Consider the following 12148-nt stretch of genomic DNA (forward strand, 5'->3'; position numbering starts at 1 on the left):
AAATAGCACTTTTAGTGAAGTTTCCGTCTTTCTAAGTAAATGTTCCCCACTGTGGATAAATAAATACAGCAAAGACACTTACCCTTCTTCACCAACAAAAGTAACATAAAGTTTATTTCTTTGAAGATCCTTTCTTGAATATCCCATGATTTGGTTAAAGGCGTCTTCTAATAAATGATCCCTTCGTATTATTAGTCTGCAACAATATGAATAACAAGCCTATTGTAGACTTATGAAAATAAAAAAGGTATTAAGAAGAAAGCAGAAAGCTAGAACATCTGTGAAAATAATTTGTCTGATCATCAAAATTTCCACCAAAAAGGGTAATATACCACTTAGTTGTGCGGAAGAAAAAAATGTCAGCAATTTTGACAAAATTGTTCCTATGTTGTAGGAAACCCTCACATTCATGGCATGTATCGAAAACACATACACAAGTGCAACACAAGTGAAAATGTTCATTGTGTGAACATCACCTCAATGTAAATTACCATATATACTCGTGTGTTAGCCGAGTTTTTCAGCACAAAAAATGTGCTGAAAAACCTCAACTTGCATCATACACGAGTCAAACCCCCCCCCCCCCAAAAAAACCTTAATACTCACCCACCAGCTTCCGCGGTGCACGGCGCGGCTCCTCTACTATCTTCTCTATATTGTATTAGCCTGCAGAGTCGCGTCCATGCGATCTGTCGGCCGGTGCACATAATGATGCGGCGGTGTCACCGCTGATGATGTCATCAGCGGCGACACGGACGCATCACACTGTACGCCGCCCAGCAGATCACATGGACGTGACTCTGCCGGCCATTACAGCAAAGAGAAGAAAGAAGAGGAGCCACGCTGAGGATCGGGAGCCGCGCTGAGCATCGGGGCGCCAGAGGGTGAGTAATTTTTTTATGTGCTTGGCATAAAGGGGGCCGGCTGGCTGTATACTACTGGGGGCCGGCTGGCTGTATACTACTGGGGGCCGGCTGGCTGTATACTACTGGGGGCCGGCTGGCTGTATACTACTGCGGGCTGTCTGGCTGTATACTACTGGGGGCCGGCTGGCTGTATACTACTGGGGGCCGGCTGGCTGTATACTACTGGGGGCCGGCTGGCTGTATACTACTGGGGGCCGGCTGGCTGTATAATTCTGGGGGCTGGCTGGCTATATACTACTGACCAATGCATTTCCCACCCTCTGCTTATATTGAGTCAATAGGTTTTCCCAGTTTTTGGTGGTATAATTAGGGGTCTCGGCTTATACTCAGGTCAGCTTATACTCAAGTATATACGGTAACTTTATTTTATCTTATATTTACTTTTATTGTTTGTTTTTTTTACTATAAAAAGTACAAACTCATACTTTAATTTCCCAGGACCTTGACCATATCCTTTAGTTTCTAGCTTGCGGTAGAAATTCCGTAGCTTTGCTTCAAAGTCTCTTTTATAAGGTGCTGGTGCACGAGCATTGGCACGCTGGGTACCTGTAACGATTGGATAAGCATAATTGATCAATATGTAAATGGATTCTGCTACTAATAGTAAACTACATTTGCAATACACTTTTTATAAATCAATAGTACATAAGACTGTAAAAAACTATGCAATATATCTTATTAGATCAAAGTGGTTCTTTTTCCACATACTTTGGCTCTTAGCATCTTCCCTTATTCTTCTAGTTTACCTCCCTGAAACCTTTCTAACAAGATGCGTTCAATTATATACCTGCTCTATGGACAGTGAGTTACGAAAGCTAGCTCTGCAGACATACAAACTGCAGCTGCTAGAAATGAAGATCACAAGTCACATGTTGACCAGATTGGACTGATGTAAAGTTTGTTGTAATGTTCGGTATGCTTTAAAGGGACTCTGTCACCATATTTTACACCAATAAGCTACCAACCTCTTCAGGTAGGGTATGAAATAACCTTTCTAAATTTCCATCTTTATGTTAAATCTCATCCTTTAACCCATTAAAAAACTCCTCTAATATCATGTGCAAATTTGCCTGAGATAAGTCAGGTTTGGAGGCAGAGTGTCACTTTAGACACTAATAGCTTTTGGTGTCTGAAGACATATGAAATTTGAGCTGCATATAAAGATCCAGTCCCTGCCTATGTCTTTAGCTTGTAGATCACAGAACAACAAGCTTTATGCGACCTGAAAGAATAGATACTCATCTTTAAAAGGACATCAAGGGATGTTTCTATGCACAGTGGTTTAGGTTTCTATCTACAAAGATGACTTACAAGTGACATCAATGGAGTGAGAACACGCTAGATTAGTGCGAAACGGCCCGTCGCCAGGCCCTGCACCTTTCATGTATTGCATTGTATTAATAAAGTTTCCTGTGAGTGCCGCGTTATTATTTTCTTCTTGCATCTATATGGACATAGATATTGGCGACAGAAGTTACGCTTCACTCTACAACCTCTAAAGGTGACTCATCTCCAGCAAATATGACTTTTTTCTGCTTATTTTCACCAAACTTTGGAGGAGATTTTTAAGGGTAGACAGGTGAGATTTTATATAAAAGTGAATTCTAAAAAAGATATACCCTAGCTGAGGGTGCTAGTAGTATAATGGGGACTTCTTCCCTTTAATGAGGACTCTGGGCTTATAAATGCTGAAGTGACTGACCCTATATGCACAAATGAGAAGCCACATTTCTTCCGTATGACAACGACCATTTTTAAGGTTTAGCTAGAAACTGTACTGGCCTTATTAAATACTCATTTTGTATCAAGCAGAAAAACTTTCCAGTACACCACCTTCATCAGGTCCAAGAGATCAATGTAATTATGTTTGGGTTGGGATTGTGATTTTTGGTGACAAGTCATCTTCCCCAATATTCTGTCTAATAATTATTAAAACAATTACCTGCCTTTTCCTGTCCAACAGTTATCTTGTTCCTCACATTATTCGATTCTACAAACTATTCCTTAATTATAACAGTACTGGTACCCACACAGTAAAGCAACAAGTACCCAAATTTACCAGTAAGCATTAGAAAAAAATGTAGCTAAAATGTCTTACATTTTAAGTTTTTGTTTTCAAAATGTTAAAAAATAGCACTTGTGTAACATTTTAAAGGAAAGCTACCATTATATTCCCCCTTTATTAACCAATAATGCTTGATTATAATATGCTTATGAGGAGCTCTGTTCATGTTGTTAACTAGTAAAATATAAACTTTATTTTAATAATGCCAGAGGCTATTCCACCCCCCCTAAGCACTTCTTCTCTGTCTTGTCTGGTGGAAATCTTGTGACACCACAGAGTATTAGCATTGTGCTGCCACCATATTCCAGCAGACAGCAGGAGGGGGAGAGGCAAGGGAGCAGAGAGGCGAGTCACAAGTGTTTCGGGGGAGTGTAATAACCAGAGCCCTGGAGCCTGGAGTGATTCCGGTGACACACCCAGAAGCATAATTTTTTTCATTAACATAAATATGAGTAGTAGCTGAGGTCTTAATGAAGCGGCATTTTATAAAAGCTAAGAGCAGTAATTTACTATCCCGGGCAATGCTGGGGGGTTCAGCTAGTAGTTAATAAAGTAGAACTCTGCAGTAGGTTTTCTTTAAACACTCAATATTCTGTTATGTAATAAGAAAGGACTGTCAGAAGATACTGTACCAGGTGAATTCTGTGGAGAGGACACTGGGGATCCTCGGGGAGACTGACAATAGCTGGGGTGAAGTAAGGCATGCGGTGGAACATAGGACATAATTTCGTCTTCAAAAAGACTGGTTAAAAGAAAACACAGAACTATTAAATTATTACACTTTGCGCACATCAGATACAAAATCTACAGAACACTGCAGCATATCCAGATAAAGAGTAACATGTGTTTGAACTAAAGATTTGTAATGACAAAATATGCCCCCGGTCAGCCCTGCACCACCGAGATACAACCAAAGTGCTACAGAATGCACAGAAAATAAGACAAGAAATGACTGTCGGATGGAAACATTACCTCAGTAGAATAACAAGATCTGCATCACCAGAGAGGCGCACTAGTCCTGAGGGTCCCTCTGCTCGAATAAACTGTATCTTTTCCCTGAATTAAAATTAAGCTTGAAATTAATATGTTACATGACATCAGATACATGGCTATGATAGCAGCCTGGCTGGGTAGTCCGGGGTGCCCCCTATAGAAGAAGATTGGCAACACAGTCTACAGAGAATGAATTGAGTGGCAGTGCATATACATGACCTTAAGCTCTTGTGACTGATGGGAGTCCCAGCAACTGGACCACCTCCAGTCACTGCGTTATCCCAAATCACGCCAACAAATAAGTGCATTAAATCTTAAAGCAACACTTTTAACTAAAATAAGGAGTAAACAAAATTGATACCTGAGTGCATGATTCCTGCAGAGTTCATGCTGACGCTCCTGTAGAATTTCAAATATGTTTGGTTGACGCAAAAATGCAACAATTTTCTCATTGTAACCTGATACAAGACAAAAATCCAAAGAAAAATGGGATGGCTATGCAGCAGATTAGGTAAGAAATGTAATGCCTAAAGAAAACTAACTTTCTGTATACAGGCGGTCCTCTACTTAAGAACACTCGACTTACATACAACCCCTAGTTACAAACGGACCTCTAGATATTGGTAATTTACTGTACTTTAGTCATAGGCTACAATAATCAGCTGTAACAGTTATCAGAGGTGTCTGTAATGAAGCTTTAGTGTTAATCCTGATTCTTATGACGACCCAACATTTTTAAAATCCAATTGTCACAGAGACCAAAAAAAGTTCCGGCTGGGGTTACAAAGATAAAATATACAGTTCCGACTTGCATACAAATTCAACTTAAGAACAAACCTACAGACCCTATCTTGTATGTAACCACCCGGGGACTGCCTGTATCTTTGAAAACTGAAACTGAAAGTGTGCTTATGTGTCATTTTCTTGTGGGCTCTATTTTTATGGCCTTCACTGTGCGCTTCAAATGACATTCTTTGCTTCAGCAGGATCAAGGGGAAACCAAATTTATACAGATATTATTAAGTTTGAAACCTTTTGGTTTGAAATAGCGAATTGGACATTTGGCATTCACCGCTGGGAATAATCGTTATTTTAAAATATTGGAACTTTTCGGAAGAGACAATGGGGCACATTTACTTACCCGGCCCATTCGCGATCCAGCGGCGCGTTCTCTGCACAGGATTCGGGTCCGGCTGGGATTTAAGATGGTAGTTCCTCCGCCGTCCACCAGGTGGCGCTGCAGCGCCGAAAATAATCTTAACGCCCCGGAATGCACCATCCCATAGAAGGTGAAGGTGAGCGCTCCCCAAGCGACACATTTTCGGATTTTAAATGCGGCGGTTTTTCCGAATACGTCGGGTTTTCGTTCGGCCACGCCCCCCCGATTTCTGTCGCGCGCATGCCGGCCCTGATGCGCCACAATCCGATCGCGTGCGCCAAAAACCCGGGGCAATTCATGTACAAGCGGCGCAAATCGGAAATATTCGGGTAACACGTCAAGAAAACGCGAATCGGGCCCTTAGTAAATGACCCCCAATACCTCACATGTTTATGATTTTATTTGTTAAAGGGGTATTCCCACAAAGACAAAATTCTTAAATATACTTCTTAATTCTTAAATATACAACACATTCTCTAATTCAATGTTATTAACAAATATATTTTGGTTGTCCCTGGAGAAGACCGTAAATTCTTAACTATGGTGGGACAAACTGCTCTACAAACTGTACAGACAGGATGAGGTCTTAATATTAGGGGGGGGGGCATAGCAGTGCTGTCTGTGTGTTTTATCGATTAGGTGAGTTCGCAGAGAAGAGAGTGTGCTCTCTTTTTGTGTGTCAGATATTAGTAGACTTTTAAGAAAATAAATGAACGTGTAGCTAAATCTTGTACTCTGGTAATCTAAGCACATTGTCAGCACACAGAATCAAATAGCTGCAGCATCTCTACTGACACTCTGGAATCTTGCACCCATTATCACTGAGCAAAAACAGCAAAGTAAGGGGTAACAAATTGTCTATTTTGTAAACATCACTAGGGAATAAAAATTTGAGCACTTTCTTTCATGGGCAAACCCCTTTAATTTTATTTTTTACAGTTTCGTACATTCCTGCAACGTTACTGTGTTGTAGCATAAGGCGGTTTTGCTTTGGATTTGCTTTGAGTGGATCATTTCAGCCAAGATGGTGGTGCGCATGTGTTGCTGTCATTCAAATTGTATTGTAATTTATTAAGAGTTAAAGAATAATTGTCATTTGAGAATTTTTTTTTTTTATCATGTGGGGGGTGTTGTGAACAGTCTTCTAATATACTTTATTAAGACATTCTGCTTAGTTTGTAAAGAAATGTGATGCTCCCTCTTGTACAGATCTGTATTCCAGCCTGTACAGTGCGAGTTTATATCTAGTCTTCCTGTGTGTTAACACAGCTGTGAGCAGTGAGGATTAACACCTTCACTTTCAGCATGATGTTTGTAAATAATGCTCTAACCATACTACAGTCAGTGAGAGAGCAGAAAAGGTTATCACTCAATGCTCAGATTTGTATAATGAAACAGTGAGTAGAGAATAGAGTCCTGTCTTAAATCTGGTAGAAGGATCAGAGATGCAAGACCAAGTTACTAAAAGCCTGTTTTTCACAAACTAAGCAGAATTTCTTAATCAAGTATATTAGAAAAAAAGTTCACAACACCCTGGAACCCACAAAACAATATTAAAATCTATCTGAAATGACAGTTACTATTTAAGGCTTCTCCTTATTTATCAGCTGTCGGCGCAAACATCCAATGATAGCCGTCTTACCACTACAGAACATGCTGCCTTATGGAACTAATACTTAGGGACTGTCTGACAATATTCAACTACAAACATATACAGCTCCCTTTATTTTCACCTTCTGGGACAGTTGTACACAATCTCTTGCTGGAATGTTTAGAGAGATACAAACAGTGGTTGTGTGACTCGGCACTGCTACAGTATTAACCATGCCCTCAGAAAGGTGGTTGATGAGAGAGACCTGACTATGTGAAGAGAACTCAACCTCAAGCTACCTTCAGAATTTGTCTTCAGAGTCACATGTCTCTCTCATTCATGAGCAGACATGTTAGCATTGTCAGAATCAGTGAGGAGGTGGGGTATACTGCATACTGCAACTCACCACCTCCATGACCGGAACAGAGGTCTTTTGTAGAAGAATGTTGGCTCTAATCTCATGGATAGAGGAATCAGTGGAATATGTATAAAGACATCTAAGAGGAACTGTGTGTGGTTTGTGGGTGGTTTTCTGGTGACAGCTTCTCTTTAATTGATTTATGTTTATTATATGCTACTTACCAACTGGCATCATATCTTGATAGTGACTTCTGGTGACAGTGTTAAAAGTGCTAGATGGCCTCGGTAAAACAGGAGGACCTGAATGTCGATTATCATCTCCGACCTAAACGTGTGTAAAAACAAAATATAAAGAATTGCAATAAAAAGAATTTAGAAGCTCAGACTAAATCAGGACATGTTACATAAAAGAAAATAAGTCTAGATATGGTCATGGGAAACAGAGGGTACTCATGAAACCCTTACTATAAAGATTCATAGCTGTTCTAGAGGGCGATGCTTGAAAAAACAAACAAACTGACTTCTAGGACACTAGCAATGGGACAAGACAATCCAGAATTTAAATAAGTAACCACAACTTTTCACAAAACTTATTGCAAGATTAATCATAGTACAATATGCAGAGAAATACTCTGTATACTTTAATATATATAAAGCATAATCTACATCCTAGCACGCATACTGCATGTATACTGTACACTACTGTATACAACATCCTAGGTAAATGTATATTTATCTAAACATCATATAAATACACACACACATATATATATATATACATACATACATACATACATACACACATACTTGTGTAATTGCCAACTCTGTATAAATTATTAGGCAAAATAAAACTCAGTAAAAGATGACCCACCTCCCCAGCACTATGGCTGCGCTGCCGTGTTAAGTGCTGCCGATGGAGCAATGCACTAGTTGGTCTGCTGCTTTGTAATGGAAGACGAGGGTCAATAAAAGTAGTGCTCCTACAATTATGATCAACAAAGAAAGGCTGGAAAAAAGGGAATAAGTTTAATTAATATCTGAACACAAAGATAACAGACTATAATGTATCTATTACTTTATAAAAGATTGTGAGAATCAACAATTATTAATTGTACCTCAGCCATTAGATTTGCCTCAGACAACCTTCTATTTACCTGACAATGCCCCAGGATTCGCCCCTCTTTTTTCAGAAGGGAGGACAGAGAAGGATTGACAGGTAAGGTTTCTTAACTTCTTCAAGTGTTATTCTAAAGAGTTTCTTTGTTCTTTTGTTTCTCTTTGGGGGTCATTTATCTTAGAATTGTGGGTAATTCTTGTCACATTTCCTTATTTCTGGCAAAATTTTCCACTAGTCTAGCAATGTTTGCCGCCTAATAAATCTTTGGAATGCAGACGTGGACGTTTAAAAAAGTTGCAATTTTGATGCACATATAGAAGGGGAATTTGCAACTTTTAACCCTTTAATGATTGGTGACGTAGTAGTACATCACAAGTTTGTTAAGGGAATATGGGAAGGCTCACATGCCGAGTTGTCTGCATTCAGACGCGGTGTTTGCTAGTTGTATTGTAATTGCCAATGGTAACACCCACAATCTGTGCTGTAGCTTCACAGGCTTTTATACTGTGCAGGAGAACTCCCCCTCTGAGTGCTAAACCTTCATCTGCTGATTACATCAGGCAGAGGGAGAGGGGAAGTGCTGAGAGCAGAGGAAACAGTGTAACAGCCTGTGAAGAGCTCTTCTGGATCAATAGCATATTTGTAAAAGTAAAATTTAGAATGTAGATGGCCACGGATAACACTATAAGAAGATTACCACAGTCACAGTGCCTGGATCTATAATAATAATTCTTTATTTATGTATAGTGCACAGAGAATACGCATTGCTACACAGAGCTTGCCAAATCAGTCTATGCGTAAATATCCCTGGTTCATCATGCTTGATTTTGATGGTAGATTTCCTTAAAATTCCTGCTATGTTTTTACTGTTTACATGCTGATTAGGAATGAGCAACATGTTTTTGCACTGTTTACCGGCAAAACACTTGTTGCTCTTTCCCGATCTAGGTCTGATTGCATCTGCGATTGGGAGAAGATCATTCCTGTTTGAATTGGGTTTCTAAACACAATTCAAATGCAGCAAGCTGCTTTTTTTTAGTTGGCAATTTTCTTGCATCTTTGAGGAGTGACTGGATTTTAATATGAAAAATCAGGCCCTTGGGTTGCTGTGGATGGATGATTTCTGGCTGGCTATTAGAGGAATGGAACCTATTATTATACCTGGGCACACAAAATCATGCCATTTGCTTTGGAATACTCTGTGACTGCACTTCAGCGCCTAAGTTGTTGCACCTGGTGCTAGATAAAAGTTAGCAAAATTGAAGATGTCAAAATTCTACATGCCAAAACGTCAACTACTTATAGCAAACATTGGGTGACAGTAATACTTCATAGTGGTTTATAAACTGTGCTTAGTATATATGACTAGATGAAACAATTATGTTTTAAAATTAATGTTTTTAAAATTAATTCTTCGTAAAATAATAGCGAGGATGTTTATGGTTTAGTTCTTCCCAAGAGCAGCCAAGAACTTTTCAAACTGAATTATGTCATTGTGGCTTTCCTGTAATTCACAGTTTCCTGTAAAATCTCCTTTGATCTTCCTAACGCGGATACAAGGCACATTACAAAACTAATATTAATAGACTTGGCGACAACACCAGTGGATTGTGTTGATACCTTGCTTTGATGATCGTGCTTCATTTCCCAGCCTCGTGGTAACTCTAGTTGTTTATTGGCAAATACGTTTAAAAATCCCACAAGATCGCGATTATGTTGATAGCGCTCAAAATGGTGCGTGTCCCTTCGAACTTTGGTGATCATATGCTTTAAACAAGTGTTATTCGTAAACATGCGATAGGCACTCTAGAATTATAGAAAAAGATAGAAGATAAAATATATAAAGACTGACACATCAATAGACTTCCCCCATTGTGATTAATATGCCAAAAAATTCTTGTTAGTAAGATATGTACTGTACTATGTATCTCACTACAGATAGTATAACACAGCTGGAACCTTATATTAATGTACAATTGTCCTTGAATTTCTACTAATATCTAAACAATGACTTGTAATAACACTATATACACACACACCAATTCTCAATCAAATAAATCATCAACTCTTTTAAACATATTTTATCCCATTAAAGTAGCACCCCCACACGAAGGTTATCCTTTTCTAGAACTTCCTCTTCTAGGTAAACAGATGATATTCCACATAAAAGATGGAATTCTAGAAAGGATATTTCATAACCTAAGTGTACAAGCAGTTTAATGGGGTAAAAATCAGGTTTCTTTCAAAGGGGAGTCTCAGCTATAGAGTGGAACAGGGGACTCCCCAGGGTCAATCTTCCATACTCCTTATTATGGGGGGCGGTGTTATCAAACAGTACATTACAAATGAAAAATATGTTTTATAATAGAGAAAATATATAATGCAACCATGATCAAAGGACTTCAACTCTACTTACAGGGTTTGAATGCAAAACTGTAAAGAACTCTGGACTAGTAAGAAATTTCACAGGAGGGGAATTAAGCAGCAAACTGAGCCTTGACCTTGAGGTAGAATGAGGAAGTGCATTCTCCCTGCGAAAATCTGCAAAAAAAAAGCAGCATTAAAGAAGTCTAATTTATACAACCAGTACTAGGCTACTAGTAATTTGCAGCACTACCCACTAGGGGGAGCTAATAGACAGTGTTTTACTATTGCTATAAGTCACTATTTTCTTCTTTAAAGGAAAATAAGGAGACCTGATGGCAGATTCCTTGTGCGTGCCTCTGCCCTAATCTGTGATTTAATAATCCTTTAACCTAACCTAACTTGAACTTGTTAAAAATTTATTTTAGTAATATATAAAGTAACTGCACCGGGGCGTGTACTAGCCTGGCCGGGCACTGGGAGCTAAGGCTAGTACACGCCCCGGTAGCCTCTGCAGTTAGATTACATATTAATAAAATAAAAGTTATTAACAAGTTAGGTTAGGTTCCAGGATTATAAAATGACAGATTAGGGCAGAGGCAGGCAGGGGGAATCCACCATCAGATCTACTTCTGATAATAGACTCCTCAAGGTTGGTTTCCTTTAAAAAATCCTCGAAAGGATCCTTTGAGCCCTCTCATACATCCTTAATGATAAACCACAGTAATAGTAAGATGAGCATCATTAATGGGTTAATTACATATCTGGAACATTTTAGTGTTACATTTTCCCCTGTTGTTTGGTCATTTATACCATTAAAATTCACTGAAATGTAGCTGCACGTGACATTTTTTTCCGTAAATCAATGTCACGCTCAATCGCTTGTTCGAGAAGTAAAATTGCCGAAAATCTTAAAGGGGTTGGTCACTCTTTACATAAGCACATGTGTCTTTACTGCCTGGTGGATAATCCCTGAATGTTCATCAAGTGATTCAGCACATGCAGGTAAATTTACATGCAGAGATATGTCTAAAGGATGAGATTTATTGAAAAGAGGCCAACCCCTTTAATACTGTTGATAAATGTGGTGCAGAACATTGCAGTGAGTTTTTGGCAAAAAATGACATCAGCTTTAGGTTGTACTGGTTCACTTCTTTCTCTACAGCATCATTACACAGCATTACTTAGTTTTTGATTTTGTTCAGATGGATGTCTTTCCTTATACAGGCAGTCCCCGAGTTACATACAAGATAGGGTCTGAAGGTTTGTTTTAAGTTGAATTTGTATGTAAGTCGGAACCGTATACTTTATCATTGTAACCCCCGGCCAAATTATTTTTGGTCTCTGTTACAATTGGATTTTAAAAATGTTGGATTGTCATAAGAACCAGGATTAACACTAAAGCTTCATTACAGACACCTTTGATAACTGTTACAGCTGTTTATTGTAGTCTAAGGCTAAAGTACAGTAAATTGCCAACATCCAGGGGTCCATTTATAACTAGGGGGTCGTATGTAAGTCAGGTGTTCTTAAGTAGGGGACCGCCTGTATTAGGATTTTGATTTGTTGATAG

General features: G+C 39.0%; 1 protein-coding gene across 6 annotated transcripts in view; it reads right to left on the bottom strand.

Annotated features, from left to right (window-relative positions):
- Window positions 1-12148, bottom strand: part of HECW2 (HECT, C2 and WW domain containing E3 ubiquitin protein ligase 2) — a 129395-nt gene that overhangs the window by 23572 nt on the left and 93675 nt on the right. For all 6 annotated transcript variants that reach the window (XR_011849374.1, XM_072120866.1, XM_072120867.1 and 3 more), the window contains 9 exons: window positions 10628-10752; window positions 9832-10017; window positions 7966-8100; window positions 7317-7419; window positions 4346-4442; window positions 3964-4047; window positions 3624-3733; window positions 1352-1472; window positions 83-196 (listed from right to left, as the gene is read on the bottom strand). Coding sequence is in view for 5 of the 6 variants with exons in the window: in XM_072120866.1 (XP_071976967.1) it covers window positions 83-196; window positions 1352-1472; window positions 3624-3733; window positions 3964-4047; window positions 4346-4442; window positions 7317-7419; window positions 7966-8100; window positions 9832-10017; window positions 10628-10752 (1075 nt within the window). In the remaining variant the exon portion in view is untranslated. The remainder of the gene's footprint in view (window positions 1-82; window positions 197-1351; window positions 1473-3623; window positions 3734-3963; window positions 4048-4345; window positions 4443-7316; window positions 7420-7965; window positions 8101-9831; window positions 10018-10627; window positions 10753-12148) is intronic.

This window comes from Engystomops pustulosus, chromosome 8, assembly GCF_040894005.1.
Source record: "Engystomops pustulosus chromosome 8, aEngPut4.maternal, whole genome shotgun sequence".
In the NCBI taxonomy this organism is placed as follows: domain Eukaryota; kingdom Metazoa; phylum Chordata; class Amphibia; order Anura; family Leptodactylidae; genus Engystomops; species Engystomops pustulosus.